At 48.0% G+C, this 22,323-nt stretch overlaps 1 protein-coding gene across 1 annotated transcript in view; it reads left to right on the top strand.

Moving 5' to 3' along the window:
* The window catches only part of LOC124013588 (ankyrin repeat and sterile alpha motif domain-containing protein 1B-like), a 474,760-nt gene that overhangs the window by 230,991 nt on the left and 221,446 nt on the right, over positions 1–22,323 (top strand). Inside the window, 3 exon segments of the mRNA XM_046327903.1 lie at positions 6,726–6,802; positions 6,934–7,044; positions 15,700–15,831. Of these exon segments, the coding sequence (XP_046183859.1) occupies positions 6,726–6,802; positions 6,934–7,044; positions 15,700–15,831 (320 nt within the window).

Below are 22,323 nucleotides of genomic sequence, written 5' to 3'. Positions count from 1 at the left end.
ATCGACGGGACAGTAGTGGAGAGGTTAGTAAGTTTTAAGTTCCTCAGCGTACACATCACGGACAAACTGAATTGGTCCACCCACACAAACAGAGTGGTGAAGAAGGCGCAGCAGCGCCTCTTCAACCTCAGGAGGCTGAAGAAATTCAGCTTGTCACCAAAAGCACTCACAAACGAGAGCATCCTGTCGGGCTGTATCACCGCCTGGTACGGCAACTGCTCCTCCCACAACCGTAAGGCTCTCCAGAGGGTAGTGAGGTCTGCACAACGCATCACCGGGGGCAAACTACCTGCCCTCCAGGACACCAACACCAACCTATGTCACAGGAAGGCCATAAAGATCATCAAGGACAACATCCACCCGAGCCACTGCCTGTTCACCCCGCTATCATCCAGAAGGCGAGGTCAGTACAGGTGCATCAAAGCAGGGACCGAGAGACTGAAAAACAGCTTCTATCTCAAGGCCATCAGACTGTTAAACAGCCACCACTAACATTGAGCGGCTGCTGCCAACATACTGACTCAACTCCAGCCACTTTAATAATGGACATTTATGGAAATTGATGTAAAAAATGTATCACTAGCCACTTTAAACAATGCTACTTAATATAATGTTTACATACCCTACATTACTCATCTCATATGTATATACTGTACTCTATCATCTACTGCATCTTGCCATCTTAATGTAACACATGTATCACTAGCCACTTTAAACTATGCCACTTTATGTTTATATACCCTACATTACTCATCTCATATGTACAGTGCCTTGCGAAAGTATTCGGCCCCCTTGAACTTTGCGACCTTTTGCCACATTTCTGGCTTCAAACATAAAGATATAAAACTGTATTTTTTTGTGAAGAATCAACAACAAGTGGGACACAATCATGAAGTGGTACGACATTTATTGGATATTTCAAACTTTTTTAACAAATCAAAAACTGAAAAATTGGACGTGCAAAATTATTCAGCCCCCTTAAGTTAATACTTTGTAGCGCCACCTTTTGCTGCGATTACAGCTGTAAGTCGCTTGGGGTATGTCTATCAGTTTTGCACATCGAGAGACTGACATTTTTTCCCATTCCTCCTTGCAAAACAGCTCGAGCTCAGTGAGGTTGGATGGAGAGCATTTGTGAACAGCAGTTTTCAGTTCTTTCCACAGATTCTCGATTGGATTCAGGTCTGGACTTTACTTGGCCATTCTAACACCTTGATGTTTATTTTTGAACCATTCCATTGTAGATTTTGCTTTATGTTTTGGATCATTGTCTTGTTGGAAGACAAATCTCCGTCCCAGTCTCAGGTCTTTTGCAGACTCCATCAGGTTTTCTTCCAGAATGGTCCTGTATTTGGCTCCATCCATCTTCCCATCAATTTGAACCATCTTCCCTGTCCCTGCTGAAGAAAAGCAGGCCCAAACCATGATGCTGCCACCACCATGTTTGACAGTTGGGGTGGTGTGTTCAGGGTGATGAGCTGTGTTGCTTTTACGCCAAACATAACGTTTTGCATTGTTGCCAAAAAGTTCAATTTTGGTTTCATCTGACCAGAGCACCTTCTTCCACATGTTTGGTGTGTCTCCCAGGTGGCTTGTGGCAAACTTTAAACAACACTTTTTATGGATATCTTTAAGAAATGGCTTTCTTCTTGCCACTCTTCCATAAAGGCCAGATTTGTGCAATATACGCTGATTGTTGTCCTATGGACAGAGTCTCCCACCTCAGCTGTAGATCTCTGCAGTTCATCCAGAGTGATCATGGGCCTCTTGACTGCATCTCTGATCAGTCTACTCCTTGTATGAGCTGAAAGTTTAGAGGGACGGCCAGGTCTTGGTAGATTTGCAGTGGTCTGATACTCCTTCCATTTCAATATCATCGCTTGCACAGTGCTCCTTGGGATGTTTAAAGCTTGGGAAATCTTTTTGTATCCAAATCCGGCTTTAAACTTCTTCACAACAGTATCTCGGACCTGCCTGGTGTGTTCCTTGTTCTTCATGATGCTCTCTGCGCTTTTAACGGACCTCTGAGACTATCACAGTGCAGGTGCATTTATACGGAGACTTGATTACACACAGGTGGATTGTATTTATCATCATTAGTCATTTAGGTCAACATTGGATCATTCAGAGATCCTCACTGAACTTCTGGAGAGAGTTTGCTGCACTGAAAGTAAAGGGGCTGAATAATTTTGTATGCCCAATTTTTCAGTTTTTGATTTGTTAAAAAAGTTTGAAATATCCAATAAATGTCATTCCACTTCATGATTGTGTCCCACTTGTTGTTGATTCTTCACAAAAAATACAGTTTTATATTTTTATGTTTGAAGCCTGAAATGTAGCAAAAGGTCGCAAAGTTCAAGGGGGCCGAATACTTTCGCAAGGCACTGTATATACTATACCATCTACTGTATCTTGCCTATGCCGTTCTGTACCATCACTCATTCATATATCTTCATGTACATATTCTTTATCCCTTTACACTTGTGTGTATAAGGTAGTAGTTGTGGAATTGTTAGGTTAGATTACTCGTTGGTTATTACTGCATTGTTGGAACTAGAGGCACAAGCATTTCGCTACACTCACATTAACATCTGCTAACCATGTGTATGTGACAAATACATTTGATTTGATTTTGATCTGATTTTGAGTACTTATTTAAATGTGCTATTTCAGATTTTTTATTCTTAATAAATTAGCAAAACATTTCTGGGGTATTGTGTGTAGATTGATGACGGGAAAAAGTGTACGGCTGTAACGTAACACAAAGTGTGGATGAAGTAACGGGGTCTGAATACATTCCCGAAGGCACTGTATCTACTACACACATGGTGAGCACTGCCTGTTGGTATGAACCTGTACTACCTCAGTCAACTTCAATAGTGTTTTCCCCTTATCCAACACTGCCCCTTGTGGCTGAGTTGGAGTGGTGCACTGGTATCTCTCATAGAATTCCCGCTGCACTCTCTCTCTTCTCAATCACCACCAGTCGCACTCCCCTTTAATTATCTTTATTGAGGCAGGGAGAGAGAGGGAGGGAGCAGAAAATACACATTCAGCACAGCTCGTGCACGCCTGAACACATTTTATTGTAGGGTGAGAGGGAATGGTGGAGAGAGGGAGGGAGACAGGGAGGGTGTTGTGGAGAAAGGAGGAGAGAGGGTGTTGTGGAGAAAGGAGAGAGGGAGGGTGTTGTGGAGAAAGGAGAGAGGGAGGGTGTTGTGGAGAAAGGAGAGAGGGAGGGTGTTGTGGAGAAAGGAGGAGAGAGGGTGTGGTGGAGAAAGGAGAGAGGGAGGGTGTGGTAGAGAAAGGAGAGAGGGAGGGTGTTGTGGAGAAAGGAGAGAGGGAGGGTGTTGTGGAGAAAGGAGAGAGGGAGGGTGTTGTGGAGAAAGGAGGAGAGAGAGAGGGTGTTGTGGAGAAAGGAGAGAGGAGAGGGTGTTGTGGAGAAAGGAGAGAGGGAGGGTGTTGTGGAGAAAGGAGAGAGGGAGGGTGTTGTGGAGAAAGGAGAGAGGGAGGGTGTTGTGGAGAAAGGAGAGAGGGAGGGTGTTGTGGAGAAAGGAGAGAGGGAGGGTGTTGTGGAGAAAGGAGAGAGGGAGGGTGTTGTGGAGAAAGGAGAGAGAGGGAGGGTGTTGTGGAGAAAGGAGGAGAGAGAGAGGGTGTTGTGGTGAAAGGAGGAGAGAAGGTGTTGTGGAGAAAGGAGGAGAGAGGGAGGGTGTGGTGGAGAAAGGGGAGAGGGAGGGTGTGGTGGAGAAAGGAGGAGAGGGAGGGTGTTAAGGAGAGAGGGGGGTGTGGTGGAGAAAGGAGGAGAGAGGGGTGGTGGAGAAAGGAGGAGAGGGTGTGGTGGAGAAAGGAGAGAGGGAGGGTGTGGTGGAGAAATGAGAGAGGGAGGGTGTGGTGGAGAAAGGAGAGAGGGAGGGTGTTGGAGAGAGGGAGGGTGTGGTGGAGAAAGGAGGAGAGAGGGTGTGGTGGAGAAAGGAGGGGAGAGGGTGTGGTGGAGAAAGGAGAGAGGGAGGGTGTGGTGGAGAAATGAGAGAGGGAGGGTGTGGTGGAGAAAGGAGAGAGGGAGGGTGTTAAGGAGAGAGGGAGGGTGTGGTGGAGAAAGGAGGAGAGAGGGTGTGGTGGAGAAAGTAGGGGAGAGAGTGTGGTGGAGAAAGGAGGGGAGAGGGTGTGGTGGAGAAAGGAGAGAGGGAGGGGGAGGGTGAGAGTGGTACTTTCAGGTCTGTGAAGGCCAGTGAACGGGGGCAGACCGGAGGAACTACTTCCAGGATTAGAACGCCGCCACACAGAGAGGAACATATTAAGGTGTTGACGTGTATTTGGCCAGGTCTGCTCTCTTTAGGTAATTTGTTCAGTAGAAAAAAAAACAGTTTGATCCATCATCATTATGTACTATAGTACTCTGTCTCTAGCTGTTTTCACTGAAGGAAATACCATCGGTGAGCAGGTCACTCCAAGATGTGTGTGTGCCACAGTGGCAGAAGCTAGATACTGATTCCGAAAGAGGCCACAGAGAAAAGTAGATTGAAAGAGAGAGAGTGATAGAGAAAGAGGATTCTTCTCTTTTGACTTCAGCTCTCTTTCTCACCTCTCCATTCTTTAACAGCCTTACATGTCACAATTAACGCTAATTGTTGAAAACATATTGTATTTTTTCCCCCTTCCTTTGACTATACACAATCTCCTCTCCCCCTTTCCCATCTTCTCTCTCTCCCCCTCTCCCATCTTCTCTCTCTCCCCCTCTCCCATCTCCTCTCTCTCCCCCTCTCCCATCTCCTCTCCCCATATCTCTCCATCTCCTCTTTCTCCCCATATCTCTCCATCTCCTCTCTCTCTCTCCATATCTCTCCATCTCCTCTCTCTCCCCATATCTCTCCATCTCCTCTCTCCCCATATCTCCCCTCTCTCTCCCCATCTTCTCTCTCTCCCCCCTCTCCCATCTCTCTCTCTCCCCCTCTCCCATCTCCTCTCTCTCTCCATATCTCTCCATCTCCTCTCTCTCCCCATATCTCTCCATCTCCTCTCTTTCCCCATATCTCTCCATCCATCTCTCTCTCCCCATATCTCTCCCCATCTCATCTCTCTCTCCCCATATCTCTCCATCTCCTCTCTCTCCCCATATCTCTCCATCTCCTCTCTCCCCATATCTCTCCATCTCCATCTCTCTCTCTCCATATCTCTCCATCTCCTCTCTCTCCCCATATCTCTCCATCTCCTCTCTCCCCATATCTCTCCCTCTCTCTCCCCATCTTCTCTCTCCCCCTCTCCCATCTTCTCTCTCTCTCCCCTCTCCCATCTCCTCTCTCTCTCCATATCTCTCCATCTCCTCTCTCTCCCCATATCTCTCCATCTCCTCTCTCTCCTCATCTCTCCATCTCCTCTCTCTCCCCATATCTCTCCATCTCTCTCTCCCCATATCTCTCCATCTCCATCTCTCTCTCCCCATATCTCTCCATCTCCTCTCTCTCCCCATATCTCTCCATCTCCTCTCTCTCCCCATATCTCCCCATCTCCTCTCTCTCCCCATATCTCTCCATCTACTCTCTCTCCCCATATCTCTCCATCTCCTCTCTCTCCCCATATCTCTCCATCTCCTCTCTCTCCCCATATCTCTCCATCTCCTCTCTCTCCCCTCTCTCTCTCCCCATATCTCTCCATCTCCTCTCTCCCCATATCTCTCCATCTCCTCTCTCTCCCCATATCTCTCCATCTCCTCTCTCCCCATATCTCCCCATCTCCTCTCTCTCCCCATATCTCTCCATCTCCTCTCTCCCCATATCTCTCCATCTCCTCTCTCCCCATATCTCTCCATCTCCCCATCTCTCTCCCCATATCTCTCCATCTCCTCTCTCCCCATATCTCTCCATCTCCTCTCTCTCCCCATATCTCTCCATCTCCTCTCTCTCCCCATATCTCTCCATCTCCTCTCTCCCCATATCTCTCCATCTCCTCTCTCCTCATATCTCTCCATCTCCTCTCTCTCCCCATATCGCTCCATCTCCTCTCTCTCCCCATATCTCTCCATCTCCTCTCTCCCCATATCTCCCCATCTCCTCTCTCTCTCCATATCTCTCCATCTCCTCTCTCTCCCCATATCTCTCCATCTCCTCTCTCTCCCCATATCTCTCCATCTCCTCTCTCTCCCCATATCTCTCCATCTCCTCTCTCTCCCCATATCTCTCCATCTCCTCTCTCTCCCCATATCTCTCCATCTCCTCTTTCCCCATATCTCTCCATCTCCTCTCTCCCCATATCTCTCCATCTCCTCTCTCTCCCCATATCTCTCCATCTCCTCTCTCCCCATATCTCTCCATCTCCTCTCTCTCCCCATATCTCTCCATCTCCTCTCTCTCCCCATATCTCTCCATCTCCTCTCTCCCCATATCTCTCCATCTCCCATCTCTCTCCCCATATCTCTCCCTCTCTCTCCCCATATCTCTCCATCTCCTCTCCTCTCTCCCCATATCTCTCCATCTCCTCTCTCTCCCCATATCTCTCCATCTCCTCTCTCTCCCCATATCTCTCCATCTCCTCTCTCTCCCCATATCTCTCCATCTCCTCTCTCCCCATATCTCTCCATCTCCTCTCTCTCCCGTCTCTCTCTCCCCATATCTCCCCTCTCTCTCCCCTTGTAATCTCTCTCCCCTTGTAATCTCTCTCCTCTCCCTCGTCTCTCCTTCGCTCCCTCTACTCCTCCCTCTCCCCCATCCCCCCCCCCTCCTCCTCCCCAGATGATGCTGTGACAGGGGAGCTCTCCAAGCTGCTGAATGAGATGAAGATGTGTCGGGACAGAGACTACTCCTTTGAGGTGTGTTATGTTGTTATTCTCTTCATCTTTATCTTATAGATCCTTGTGTTGTCTTTGGAATCATTGCTGATGCTTGTGGTGATCAAACCAAGTCATTAAATTAGTACCCGACTCCACTCTCCTCTACTTAGGAGCTCTGCCAGACCATCTCATCCCACTCTCATTCCATGGAGAGCTTTGGCAGCGGTCACCTATCAGACGAGGAACGACGCAGTAACGGCACCCTGAGCAGAGTCAGAAAGGTGAGCACCATTTTGGATCAGGGAGGGTGGATGGGACCAGGGGTAATCAAGGGGGATGTGGAGGGTGGATGGGACCATTTTGGATCAGGGAGCGAGGATGGGACCAGGGGTAATCAAGGGGGATGTGGAGGGTGGGGACCATTTTGGATCAGGGAGGGTGGATGGGACCAGGGGTAATCAAGGGGGATGTGGAGGGTGGATGGGACCATTTTGGATCAGGGAGCGAGGATGGGACCAGGGGTAATCAAGGGGGATGTGGAGGGTGGGGACCATTTTGGATCAGGGAGGGTGGATGGGACCAGGGGTAATCAAGGAGGATGTGGAGGGTGAGGACCATTTTTGCAATTTTGGGTACGGTCTTATTGTTATTCTTAGATTGGAAAACCATGTTCTACTGCATCACTCTGGGGTCAATTACTGTAGTAGCATTTAGTCACCAGGAGAGGGCAGTCTCAGACATGCTGTAAGGCAGACATGTTTACTGAGCAAAAACATAAACTCAACATTCAACAATTTCAAAGATTTTACTGGGTTACCGTTCATGTAAGGAAATCAGTCAATTGAAATAAATAAATTAGGGCGTAATCTTTTGATTTCACATGACTGGGAAAACAGAAACATCTATTAGTCACAGATACCTTAAACATAAAGTAGGGGCAGAGATCAGAAAACCAGTCAGCACCTGGAGTGACCACCATTTGCCTCACGCTGCCTCACGCTGCGAATAGAGTTGATCAGGATGATGATTGTGGGCTGTGGAATGTTGTCCCACTCCTCATCAATTGCTGTGTGAAGTTGCTGGATATTGGCGGGGACTCGAACACACTGTCGTACACGTCGATCCAGAGCATCTCACACGTGCTCAATGGGTGACCTGTCTGGGTATGCAGGCCATGAAGGAACTGGGACATTTTCAGCTTCCAGGAATTGTGTACAGATCCTTGCGACATGCTGAAACTTGAGGTGAAGGAGACGAATGAATGGCACGACAACGGTCCTCAGGAACTCGTCACAGTATCTCTGTGCATTCAAATTGCCATCAATAAATACAAGTGTTTGTTGTCCGTAACTTATGCCTGTCCATACCATAACCTCACTGCCACCATGCAGCACTCTGTTCACAACGTTGACATCAGCAAACCTCTCGCCCACACATCTGCTTGGTACAGTTGAAACCGGTATTCAACTGTGAAGAGCCCACTTCTCCAGGGAAGTGACCATCGAAGGAGAGCATTTGCCTACTGAAGTTACGAAGTTACGACGCTGAACTGTAGTCAGGTCAAGACCCTGGTGAGGACGACGAGCACGCAGATGAGCTTCCCTTAGACGGTTTCTGATAGTTTGTGCAGAAATTCTTCAGTTATGCAAACCCACAGATTCATCATCTGTCCAGGTGGCTGGTCTCAGATGATCCCGCAGGTGAAGAAGTCAGATGTGGAGGTCCTGGGTTGGCGTGGTTACACATGGTCTGCGGTTGAGGAGGTCCTGGGTTGGCGTGGTTACACATGGTCTGTGGTTGAGGAGGTCCTGGGTTGGCGTGGTTACACATGGTCTGCGGTTGAGGAGGTCCTGGGTTGGCGTGGTTACACATGGTCTGTGGTTGAGGAGGTCCTGGGTTGGCGTGGTTACACATGGTCTGCGGTTGAGGAGGTCCTGGGTTGGCGTGGTTACACATGGTCTGCGGTTGAGGTCCTGGGTTGGCGTGGGAGGTCCTGGGTTGGCGTGGTTACACATGGTCTGCGGTTGAGGAGGTCCTGGGTTGGCGTGGTTACACATGGTCTGCGGTTGAGGAGGTCCTGGGTTGGCGTGGTTACACATGGTCTGCGGTTGCGAGGCCTGTTGGACCTACTGCCAAATTCTCTAAAACAACATTGGAGGCGGCTTATGGTAGAGAAATTAATATTACATTCTCTGGCAATTGCTCTTGTGGACATTCCTGCAGTCAGCATGCCAATTGCACACTCCCTCAAAACTTGAGACACCTGTGGCATTATGTTGTGTGACAAAACTGCACATTTTTAGTGGCCTTTTGTCCCCAGCACAGGGTCCACCTGTGTAATGACATGCTGTTTAATCAGGTTCTTGATATCCCATACCTGTCAGGTGGTGGATTGTCATGTTAAACGATACATTCTCACTAACAAGGATGTAAACAAATTTGTGAACGTTTTTCGTTCGTATGGAACATCTCTGGGATCTGGCTGGGCCACTCAACCATAAAGGCCTGATAGGTGGAGTGCTGCAGAAATGGTTATCCTTCTGGAAGGTTCCACCATCTCCACAGAGGAACTCTGGAGCTCTGTCAGAGTGACCATTGTTTTCTTGGTCACCTCCCGAACCAAGGCCCTTCTCCCCGATTGCTCAGTCTGGCTGGGCGGCCAGCTCTAGGAAGAGTCTTGGTGGTTCCAAACTTCTTCCATTTTAGAATGATTGAGTCCACTGTGTTCTTGGGGACCTTCATGTTGCAGACATTTTTTGGTACCCTTCCCCAGACCTGTGCCCAACACAAGCTCTTATGACAATTCCTTCCACCTCATGGCTTGGTTTTTGCTTCATGCACTGTCAACTGTGGGACCTTATATAGACAGGTTTGTGCCTTTCCAAATCATGTCCAATCAATAGAATTGACCACAGATGGACTCCAAGTTGTAGAAACTTCTCAAGGATGATCCATGGAAAACGGGTTGCACCTGAGCTACATTTCATTTTTCAAGGGTCTGAATACTTGTGTAAATAAGGTATTCCTGTTTTAAATTTCTAATACATTTGCTAAAATAAAATGAAAACTGTTTTCTCTTTGTCATTATGGGGTATTGTGTGTAGATTGAAGAGGGAAAAAAGTAATGTGTTGGAATACTTTCAGAATGCACTGTACATTTCTGTTCAGTACAGAACATCCTCCTTCCTTCTGTAAAGTAACCACTGATCTGACATGACTGGATCGGTGACAGCTATGTAATGGAATCCTTGCTTTACATCAAATCAGTGATTCTGCTGGAATTCACTTGAAGGAAGGCAGTAAGGTAGGAAGGAAGGCTGCGTGTTTTAGCACTAGAACAAGGCCTTGGTTACCCCTGAGAGCTGATTGGTAGAAGGGCTTTCATCATGGCGACAGGGGTCCAGTTTCTCTCGTTTCCAGGGAGATTGATACCTGTGGCGTTTGGCGCGGCACACTAACAGGAATTGATCTGGTCTGAATCAAACCACTGTCGCTGTGTGTGTGGTGGGAGTGGGTGGCTTGATGGAGTAACAGCCTCTGGGCAGGCCTTGCCTTGGTTTAAAAGAAGCACAAACACGTCTCAATCAGTTACACACTGAGGCGACGATGTAGGCGCAAGCACACACACACACACAAACACACAGAGAGCACATGTAATGGAGAGGGTTACGAACAGTATGTATTAGATTTTGTGTCTTCATGGTCAGTGTCTGTATGTGTGTGTCTCGTACTTATTTATATGGCTGTCTATGGATCTGGATGCGTGAATATGTCCCCTGCGCCCATACAGGCCTATGTGCTCATTTGTATGGCTCTCTATGGATCTGGATGTGTGAATATGTCCCCTGCGCCCATACAGGCCTATGTGCTCATTTGTATGGCTCTCTATGGATCTGGATGTGTGAATATGTCCCCTGCGCCCATACAGGCCTATGTGCTCATTTGTATGGCTCTCTATGGATCTGGATGTGTGAATATGTCCCCTGCGCCCATACAGGCCTATGTGCTCATTTGTATGGCTCTCTATGGATCTGGATGTGTGAATATGTCCCCTGCGCCCATACAGGCCTATGTGCTCATTTGTATGGCTCTCTATGGATCTGGATGTGTGAATATGTCCCCTGCGCCCATACAGGCCTATGTGCTCATTTGTATGGCTCTCTATGGATCTGGATGTGTGAATATGTCCCCTGCGCCCATACAGGCCTATGTGCTCATTTGTATGGCTCTCTATGGATCTGGATGTGTGAATATGTCCCCTGCGCCCATACAGGCCTATGTGCTCATTTGTATGGCTCTCTATGGATCTGGATGTGTGAATATGTCCCCTGCGCCCATACAGGCCTATGTGCTCATTTGTATGGCTCTCTATGGATCTGGATGTGTGAATATGTCCCCTGCGCCCATACAGGCCTATGTGCTCATTTGTATGGCTCTCTATGGATCTGGATGTGTGAATATGTCCCCTGCGCCCATACAGGCCTATGTGCTCATTTGTATGGCTCTCTATGGATCTGGATGTGTGAATATGTCCCCTGCGCCCATACAGGCCTATGTGCTCATTTGTATGGCTCTCTGGATGTGGATCTGGATGTGTGAATATGTCCCTGCGCCCATACAGGCCTATGTGCTCATTTGTATGGCTCTCTATGGATCTGGATGTGTGAATATGTCCCCTGCGCCCATACAGGCCTATGTGCTCATTTGTATGGCTCTCTATGGATCTGGATGTGTGAATATGTCCCCTGCGCCCATACAGGCCTATGTGCTCATTTGTATGGCTCTCTATGGATCTGGATGTGTGAATATGTCCCCTGCGCCCATACAGGCCTATGTGCTCATTTGTATGGCTCTCTATGGATCTGGATGTGTGAATATGTCCCCTGCGCCCATACAGGCCTATGTGCTCATTTGTATGGCTCTCTATGGATCTGGATGTGTGAATATGTCCCCTGCGCCCATACAGGCCTATGTGCTCATTTGTATGGCTCTCTATGGATCTGGATGTGTGAATATGTCCCCTGCGCCCATACAGGCCTATGTGCTGGATCATTTGCCTATGGCTCTCTATGGATCTGGATGTGTGAATATGTCCCCTGCGCCCATACAGGCCTATGTGCTCATTTGTATGGCTCTCTATGGATCTGGATGTGTGAATATGTCCCCTGCATTTGTATGGCCCATACAGGCCTATGTGCTCATTTGTATGGCTCTCTATGGATCTGGATGTGTGAATATGTCCCCTGCGCCCATACAGGCCTATGTGCTCATTTGTATGGCTCTCTATGGATCTGGATGTGTGAATATGTCCCCTGCGCCTGGATGTGTGAATATGTCCCCTGCGCCCATACAGGCCTATGTGCTCATTTGTATGGCTCTCTATGGATCTGGATGTGTGAATATGTCCCCTGCGCCCATACAGGCCTATGTGCTCATTTGTATGGCTCTCTATGGATCTGGATGTGTGAATATGTCCCCTGCGCCCATACAGGCCTATGTGCTCATTTGTATGGCTCTCTATGGATCTGGATGTGTGAATATGTCCCCTGCGCCCATACAGGCCTATGTGCTCATTTGTATGGCTCTCTATGGATCTGGATGTGTGAATATGTCCCCTGCGCCCATACAGGCCTATGTGCTCATTTGTATGGCTCTCTATGGATCTGGATGTGTGAATATGTCCCCTGCGCCCATACAGGCCTATGTGCTCATTTGTATGGCTCTCTATGGATCTGGATGTGTGAATATGTCCCCTGCGCCCATACAGGCCTATGTGCTCATTTGTATGGCTCTCTATGGATCTGGATGTGTGAATATGTCCCCTGCGCCCATACAGGCCTATGTGCTCATTTGTATGCATGCACCTCCATTAGCATGGCACACTGTAAATGTCAGAGAGCGATGCAGCATCTGTCCATCAGACAGACTGATGAATAAAAACATGGTCACCTCCCACATCTGCTGTAGGACACACTCATCAACTTCCTGGTTCCAGAGCTGAGGTATAACCATAGACAAAGTGTTGGATGTCTATGTGTGTAGCCCACTGCCCTCCTCACTACGTCTGCTGTACACTACAGAAGGGCCTCGCTGGCTACGGAAAAGCCTCTTGGCAACGAAATCCACATGCTGGTTACTGAATAGAACAAGTCAACAGCCAGGTCACAAATAGGTGTTCATTATGTTTGTTTAATAATGATGTGACCTCATTGGTGGCCCGTACCGACATGGCCTTGGTGGCCCGTACCGACATGACCTTGGTGGCCCGTACCGACATGGCCTTGGTGGCCCGTACCGACATGGCCTTGGTGGCCCGTACCGACATGGCCTTGGTGGCCCGTACCGACATGGCCTTGGTGGCCCGTACCGACATGGCGTGATGGACCTCTTGGTGGAGTACCGACATGGCCTTGGTGGCCCGTGCATGACCTTGGTGAGAGAGAGAGAGAGAGAGAGAGAGAGAGAGAGAGAGAGAGAGAGAGAGAGAGAGAGAGAGAGAGAGAGAGAGAGAGAGAGAGAGAGAGAGAGAGAGAGAGAGAGAGAGAGAGAGAGAGAGAGAGAGAGAGAGAGAGAGAGAGAGAGAGAGAGAGAGAGAGAGAGAGAGAGAGAGAGAGAGAGAGAGAGAGAGAGAGAGAGGATTATTGTGTGTTTTGTAGAGTATGTCTATATTGCATTTTGTTTAGTCTCATAAGACTGGTGACCTTCTGGTTCTTCCATTTATTTTCTACAGAAATGTCTCTCCCTCTCCTCCTTACTCCATCTGCCCCTCTCTATCATCCTTTCTCTCTCTCTGTTGCTGTCTTGCTCTTTCTCCATTTCCCCTGCCTCTCTGCCTCTCAATCTCACTGGGACCTTGGGCTTTCCCTCTGCATCATTTGGGTCACTGCTATTATCAGGAGACAATACCCCTTTCACAAGACCTGTCTAAACATATATCCTCTTGGCAATACAGACCCTGTGAAAAGGGCATATTGTGTGTGTTAGCGTGCACGTGTGTGTGTATTATTTGTTTGTCAGGATCCCCAGTAGCTTTTGCAGAAGCAGTTGCTGCTCTTCCAGGGGTCCACAAAAAACACTGAACATTACAAAGTAACAAGGAAAGTCACACACATTTTAAATACAATTATATACAAACAATGCAACAAAAATTATGTGTGTGTGTTTGTCTCCGCCAGTCCATGAGTTGTTTTTTTAATCAGTATTTTTTAAGGTCCTTTTGCTGTTTGAGTAATGGGAGATCGAAGAGAGTTCCGTGCGATCATGGCTCTGTATAAAATTTGTGAATTTGTTTTGGACTTGGGGACTGTGAAGAGACCCCTGGTGGGATGTCTTGTGGGGTGTGAATGAGTGTCTGAGCTGAACGTTATTTGATTATCCAGACAGGTATTTTCGTCACAGTAATATTTCTCATTAAAACCAGGAGAAGCAGTTCATCTCGTGTCAACCCTCAACTAGGAAAGACTAGCATGCATGTTGTTGGTGTTAGTTCTGTATGTGCAGTTAAGCGTTCTGCTTTGTTTATGAGCAAGCTGCAGTTTTGCTACTGACTGTTTCCTTATTTAGAATTTCAGTGAGCTCACTGGCTTTGAGTGCTGTAGAGTGTGAAATCATCCGCATATGTAGGCATTCTAGTTTTGTGTAAGACCTACGGCAAATAATTTGTTAAAATAGAGAAGAGTAACGACCCAAGGCAACTGCCCTGAGGGATACCTCATTGTAGATATCTGATGTTAAAGAAGATTCCATTGAAGAACACTGGGTTCTATTGGATAAATAACTCTCCAACCATGTGTTGGCAGGTGATGTAAAGCCATACCAAGTGCGTTGTTTTCAATAATAATGTATGATCAACAACATCAAAGGCTGCACTGAAATCTAACAATACAGCTCCAACTATCATCTTATTATACATTTATTTTAACCAATCAGTCATTTGAGTCAGTGCAGTACAAGTTGAATGTCCTTCTCTATGTGCATGCTGAATCAGTAGTTAACTTGTTCTCTGAAAAATAGTGTTGTATTTGTTCAAACACAATTATCTCCATCAGTTAACTAAAAATAGGCAGCAAACTGATTGGGCGGCTGTTAGCGCCAGCAAAGGGTGCTTTTCCATTTTTAGGCAGTGGAATTACTTTTACTTCCATCCAAACCTGTGGACACACACACTCCTTCAGGCTTTGGTTAAAGATCTAGCCAATAGGGGTGGTGATACAGTCTGCTACCATTCAATAGTTTACCATCAAGGTTGTCTATACCTGGAGGCTTGTCATTATTGATGGATAAAAACTGTTTTTCCACCTCTCCCAAACTAACTTGACTGAATTGAAAACAGCAATCCTTCTCCTTCATTATTAAATACTTTATACCAAAATATGATGGTTTACTGTTTCACTTCTGAGTTTTTCCACTACTAGTGAAAATAGTCATTTGAAATTATTGGCAATACCAAAAGGTTTTGTTATGAAAGGCCCATCAACTTCAGTGAATGATGGAGATGAATTGTTTTTTTTTGTCATTTATCTTTGTTTGGTAATACTTTCTTCTTTTTGTTTAGTTTAGTTTCAACATTTCTCAATTGACATTATCTTGACCAATCGGCAGAGCAGCCTGACTTGTTTGCCACCTCTTTTGCATAATCTCTTTGAAACATAAAATGTTTCAGTTCGTCATCAATCCAGGAGGATCTAACAGTTCCCACGTTTAGTTTCTTAACAGGTGCTTGTCAACAATTTGCATGAATAGTTTTCAAAAGACTTCCAGTTCTGCATCTGGATTCACTTCCTCGTACATATCAGACCAACACATTTTTTACATCTTCAATATGGTATTGTGTTTCTCTGTAGTGATCTGGAGTAGTGCTGTGTGAGATTCAGTGTGTGTGTGTGTGTTGTGAGTGTGTGTTTTAAATGAACTGTGTGTATTGTATCTCTCTGCAGCGGCCCACTCCCCCACTTCCCCCGGCTCAGGAGGAAGAGGAGGGGGAGAAGAGCTGTGGCCCCGCTGGGTTCTGGGAGGCCCTCACACCCTGCAACGGTTGTCACAACCTGGGCTTCTCCAGCCTGTCACAGGTACGCACACACCTCCCCCTTTCACTTGTATTCCTACACCTCCTGTCATTACTTTAACTGATAACCATTGTTATGGAGTGCCAGTATACTATGCTATAATTGCCCTGTCTCAAACATAAGTCACTCTAATGGCCTGTTTCCCAGTTTGCATGGCTTGTTGCCTCTGAAACCCTCAGTTAATATACATCACCCAGCAGAATGCAGCTCTGCTTGGCCATGTAGCAATATGTTTATGTATTTCCATGACTAATAGAGATTAGAGGATGTCGTCTTCCGTTTTGCGCTTGGTGTGTGTTTGTCGTTGTTGCTGTGAGCACCACATAGTATCTCTCTCGACCACATGCTCTCTTTCACGATCTATCTTTCTGACTATCTGTCTTTCTGACTATCTGTCTTTCTGACTATCTGTCTGTCTGTCTTTCTCACTGTCAATCTTTGACTGTCTTTCTGACTGTCTGACTGTCTGTCTTTCTCACTGTCTGTCTTTCTGACTGTCTGTCTTTCTGACTATCTGTCTTTCTGACTGTCTGTCTTTCTCACTGTCAATCTTTGACTGTCTTTCTGACTGTCTGACTGTCTGTCTTTCTCACTGTCTGTCTTTCTCACTGTCTTTCTTTCTCACTGTCTGTCTTTCTGACTGTCTGTCTTTCTGACTATCTATCTTTCTCACTATCTACAGTTGAAGTCAGAATTTACATACACCTTAGCCAAATACATTTAAACTAATTTTTTTCACAATTCCTGACATTTAATCGAAGTAAATATTCCCTGTTTTAGGTCAGTTAGGGTCACCACTTTATTTTAAGAATGTGAAATGTCAGAATAATAGCAGAGACTATGATGTATTTCAGCTTTTATTTCTTTCATCACATTCCCAGTAGGTCAGAAGTTTACATACACTCAATTAGTATTCGGTAGCATTGCCTTTAAATTGTTTAACTTAGGTCAAACGTTTCAGGTAGCTTTCTACAAGCTTCCCACAATAAGTTGGGTGAATTTTGGCCCATTCCTCCTGACAGAGCTGGTGTAACTGAGTCAGGTTTATAGGCCTCCTTGCTCACACACGCTTTTTCAATTCTGCTTTTTCTATTCTGCCCACAAATTTTCTATGGGATTGAGGTCAGGGCTTTGTGATGGCCACTCCAATACCAAGTATGCTTGGGGTCATTGTCTATTTGGAAGACCCATTTGCGACCAAGCTTTAACTTCCTGACTGATGTCTTTGAGATGTTGCTTCAATATATCCACATAATTTTCCAGCCTCATGATGCCATCTATTTTGTGAAGTGCACCAGTCCCTCCTGCAGCAAAGCACCTCTACAACATAATGCTGCCATGCTTCACGGTTGGGATGATGTTCTTCGGCTTGTAAGCCTCCCCCTTTTTCCTCCAAACATACAATGGTCATTATGGCCAAACAGTATTATTTTTGTCTTATCAGACCAGAGGACCAAACCGTAGTCTGGCTTTTTATGGTGGTTTTGGAGCAGTGCATTCTTCCTTGCTGAGTGGTACCTTGGTACCTGAGTGGCCGTGGTACCTTCAGGCATTTGGAAATAGCTCCCAAGGATGAACCAGACTTGTGTAGGTCTACAATTTTTTTGTTCTGAGGTCTTGGCTGATTTCTTTTGATTTTCCCATGATGTCAAGCAAAGAGGCACTGAGTTTGATGGTAGTCCTTGAAATACATCAAATGCTGTCAATTAGCCTATCAGAAGCTTCAAAAGCCATGACATCATTTTCTGGAATTTTCCAAGCTGTTTAAAGGCACAGTCAACTTTGTGTATGTCAACTTTTGACCCACTGGAATTGTGATACAGTCTCCCCTCCTGTCTCCCTCTTTTCCCCTCCCTCTCTCCCCCTCCTGTCTCCCTCTTTTCCCCTCCCTCTCTCCCTCTCCTGTCTCCCTCTTTTCCCCTCTCTCCCCCTGTCTCCCTCTTTCCCCTCCCTCTCCCCTTCCTGTCTCCCTCTTTTCCCCTCCCTCTTTTCCCTCCCCCTCCTGTCTCCCTCTTTTCCCCTCCCTCTCTCCCCCTCCTGTCTCCCTCTTTTCCCCTCCCTCTCTCCCCCTCCTGTCTCCCTCTTTCCCCCCTCCCTCTCTCCCCTCCTGTCTCCCTCTTTCCCCCTCCCTCTCTCCCCCTCCTGTCTCCCTCTTTTCCCCTCCCTCTCTCCCCCTCCTGTCTCCCTCTTTTCCCCTTTTCCCCCTCCTGTCTCCTCTTTTCTCCCCCTCCCCCTCCTGTCTCCCTCTTTTCCCCTCCCTCTCTCCCCCTCCTGTCTCCCTCTTTTCCCCTCCCTCTCTCCCCCTCCTGTCTCCCTCTTTTCCCCTCCCTCTCTCCCCTCCTGTCTCCCTCTTTTCCCCTCCCTCTCTCCCCTCCTGTCTCCCTCTTTTCCCCTCCCTCTCTCCCCTCCTGTCTCCCCTTTCCCCTCCCTCTCTCCCCTCCTGTCTCCCTCTTTTCCCCTCCCCCTCTCCCCTTCTGTCTCCCTCTTTTCCCCTCCCCCTCTCCCCCTCCTGTCTCCCGCTTTTTCTCTCTCCCCTCCTGTCTCCCCCTTTTCCCCTCCCCCTCTCCCCTCCTGTTTCCCTCTCCCCCTCCTGCACCCCCTTTCCCCTCCCTCTCCTGCCCCCCTTTCCCTTCCCTCTCCCCCCTGACTCCCCCTCTGTCCTCCCCCTCTGTCCTCCCTCTCTCCCCCCTCTTCCCTCCTGTGTCTGGCCCACAGCCTGGCTAGAGTTAACTATCTATCAACACCTGGGTCTCTGTGTGGTGGGGGATGATGGGCCTGGGATGGAGTCCCTGACCGATTAGCAGGGTCCACTTTTGGGATTTTTGTGTGTGTGTACATTTTGTTCACAACTAGCCTCATTTTGGTGTCAACTAGCCCAAAATTCTCCCCACACCTGCTCTCCCTGTCCCCAAGGCAATCAGCTCCCTCCTGATTGGTTTGTCACGGTGGCCTCTCAACAAGGAAATAATATTACTTATAACAGGATGGTTCAACTAGTTCTGGAACTTTCAAAGTGTTTGTTCAACCAATCAATTACTCAACACAATCTTCACAAAATATCCATCTGTATTGTTTAATTTTAGAGGTTAAATTGAAAGTAAGAACGCATTTTCTGCACCAATGTCCACCATCAAAGCAGACTTACTCCACACCTCCTCAGTCTCCCTCCCTTTTTCTCTCCTCCTTCTCTCCATCTGTTCTTCTCTCCTTCCTCCTCTCATCCGTCCGGTTTGTCAGATTGTCAGAGTGATGGCAGTCCCACTGGGCTCTTCTCTTCCTATTTTTAAGTGGTGAAATGTCTCTCTCACTTTCCACTCGGTTTCACTTCTTCACTTTTTCTCCACAACTTTCCCCTTGGCCCCCATCTCTCTCTCTCTCCTTCCCTACATTACCCCCCATCTCTCTCTCTCCTTCCCTACATTACCCCCATCTCTCTCTCTCCTTCCCTACATTACCCCCATCTCTCTTTCTCCTTCCCTACATTACCCCCATCTCTCTCTCTCCTTCCCTACATTACCCCCATCTCTCTCTCTCCTTCCCTACATTACCCCCATCTCTCTCTCTCCTTCCCTACATTACCCCCATCTCTCTCTCCTTCCCTACATTACCCCCATCTCTCTCTCTCCTTCCCTACATTACCCCCATCTCTCTCTCTCCTTCCCTACATTACCCCCATCTCTCTCTCTCTCCTTCCCTACATTACCCCCATCTCTCTCTCTCTCCTTCCCTACATCACCCCCATCTCTCTCTCTCCTTCCCTACATTACCCCCGTCTCTCTCTCTCTCCTTCCCTACATCACCCCCATCTCTCTCTCTCCTTCCCTACATCACCCCCATCTCTCTCTCTCCTTCCCTACATTACCCCCATCTCTCTCTCTCTCCTTCCCTACATCACCCCCATCTCTCTCTCTCCTTCCCTACATTACCCCCATCTCTCTCTCTCCTTCCCTACATCACCCCCATCTCTCTCTCTCCTTCCCTACATTACCCCCATCTCTCTCTCTCCTTCCCTACATTACCCCCATCTCTCTCTCTCCTTCCCTACATACCCCCATCTCTCTCTCTCCTTCCCTACATTACCCCCATCTCTCTCTCCTTCCCTACATTACCCCCATCTCTCTCTCTCTCCTTCCCTACATCACCCCCATCTCTCTCTCTCCTTCCCTACATTACCCCCATCTCTCTCTCTCTCCTTCCCTACATCACCCCCATCTCTCTCTCTCCTTCCCTACATCACCCCCATCTCTCTCTCTCCTTCCCTACATCACCCCCATCTCTCTCTCTCCTTCCCTACATCATCCCCATCTCTCTCTCTCCTTCCCTACATTACCCCCATCTCTCTCTCTCTCCTTCCCTACATCACTCCCCATCTCTCTCTCTCCTTCCCTACATCACCCCCCATCTCTCTCTCTCCTTCCCTACATCACCCCCATCTCTCTCTCCTTCCTTACATCACCCCCCATCTCTCTCTCTCCTTCCCTACATTACCCCCATCTTTCTCTCTCCTTCCCTACATTACCCCCCATCTCTCTCTCTCCTTCCCTACATCACCCCCCATCTCTCTCTCTCTCCTTCCCTATATCACCCCCATCTCTCTCTCTCTCCTTCCTTACATTACCCCCATCTATCTCTCTCCTTCCCTGCATTACCCCCATTCTCCTTCCCTACATTACCCCCATCTCTCTCTCTCCTTCCCTACATCACCCCCCATCTCTCTCTCTCTCCTTCCCTACATCATCCCCATCTCTCTCTCCTTCCCTACATTACCCCCCATCTCTCTCTCTCCTTCCCTACATCACTCCCCATCTCTCTCTCTCCTTCCCTACATCACCCCCCATCTCTCTCTCTCCTTCCCTACATCACCCCCTATCTCTCTCTCCTTCCTTACATCACCCCCATCTCTCTCTCTCCTTCCCTACATCACCCCCATCTTTCTCTCTCCTTCCCTACATTACCCCCCATCTCTCTCTCTCCTTCCCTACATCACCCCCATCTCTCTCTCTCCTTCCCTATATCACCCCCATCTCTCTCTCTCTCCTTCCTTACATTACCCCCCATCTATCTCTCTCCTTCTCTACATTACCCCCATTTCTCTCTCTCTCCTTCCCTACATCACCCCCATCTCTCTCTCTCTCCTTCCCTACATCACCCCCCATATCTCTCTCTCTCCTTCCCTACATCACCCATCACTCTCTCTCTCCTTCCCTACATCACCATCATCTGTCTCTCTCCTTCCCTACATCACCCGCCATCTCTCTCTCTCTCCTTCCCTACATCACCATCATCTCTCTCTCTCCTTCCCTACATCACCCCCATCTCTCTCTCTCCTTCCCTACATCACCCCCATCTCTCTCTCTCTCCTTCCCTACATCACCATCATCTCTCTCTCTCCTTCCCTACATCACCATCATCTCTCTCTCTCCTTCCCTACATCACCCCCATCTCTCTCTCTCCTTCCCTACATCACCCCCCATCTCTCTCTCTCTCCTTCCCTACATCACCCCCATCTCTCTCTCTCTCCTTCCCTACATCACCCCCATCTCTCTCTCTCCTTCCCTACATCACCCCCATCATCTCTCTCTCCTTCCCTACATCACCCCCATCTCTCTCTCTCCTTCCCTACATCACCCCCATCATCTCTCTCTCCTTCCCTACATCACCCCCATCTCTCTCTCTCCTTCCCTACATCACCCCCATCTCTCTCTCTCCTTCCCTACATCACCCCCATCTCTCTCTCCTTCCCTACATCACCCCCATCTCTCTCTCTCCTTCCCTACATCACCCCCATCTCTCTCTCCTTCCCTACATCACCCACATCTCTCTCTCCTTCCCTACATCACCCACATCTCTCTCTCCTTCCCTACATCACCCACATCTCTCTCCTTCCCTACATCACCCACATCTCTCTCTCTCCTTCCTACATCACCCCCATCTCTCTCTCCTTCCATACATCACCCCCATCTCTCTCTCCTTCCCTACATCACCCCCATCTCTCTCTCTCCTTCCCTACATCACCCACATCTCATCTCCTTCCCTACATCACCCCCATCTCTCTCTCCTTCCCTACATCACCCCCATCTCTCTCTCTCCTTCCCTACATCACCCCCATCTCTCTCTCTCCTTCCCTACATCACCCCCCATCTCTCTCTCTCTCCTTCCCTACATCACCCCCATCTCTCTCTCCTTCCCTACATTACCCCCATCTCTCTCTCTCCTTCCCTACATCACCCCCATCTCTCTCTCTCTCCTTCCCTACATCACCCCCATATCTCTCTCTCTCCTTCCCTACATCACCCATCACTCTCTCTCTCCTTCCCTACATCACCATCATCTGTCTCTCTCCTTCCCTACATCACCCCCCATCTCTCTCTCTCTCCTTCCCTACATCACCATCATCTCTCTCTCTCCTTCCCTACATCACCCCCATCTCTCTCTCCTTCCCTACATCACCCCCATCTCTCTCTCTCTCCTTCTCTACATCACCATCATCTCTCT

Source organism: Oncorhynchus gorbuscha, linkage group LG25, assembly GCF_021184085.1.
Source record: "Oncorhynchus gorbuscha isolate QuinsamMale2020 ecotype Even-year linkage group LG25, OgorEven_v1.0, whole genome shotgun sequence".
NCBI lineage: Eukaryota > Metazoa > Chordata > Actinopteri > Salmoniformes > Salmonidae > Oncorhynchus > Oncorhynchus gorbuscha.
The sequence above is the reverse complement of the archived record's forward strand: the minus strand, read 5'-3'. Positions and strand labels throughout refer to the sequence as shown.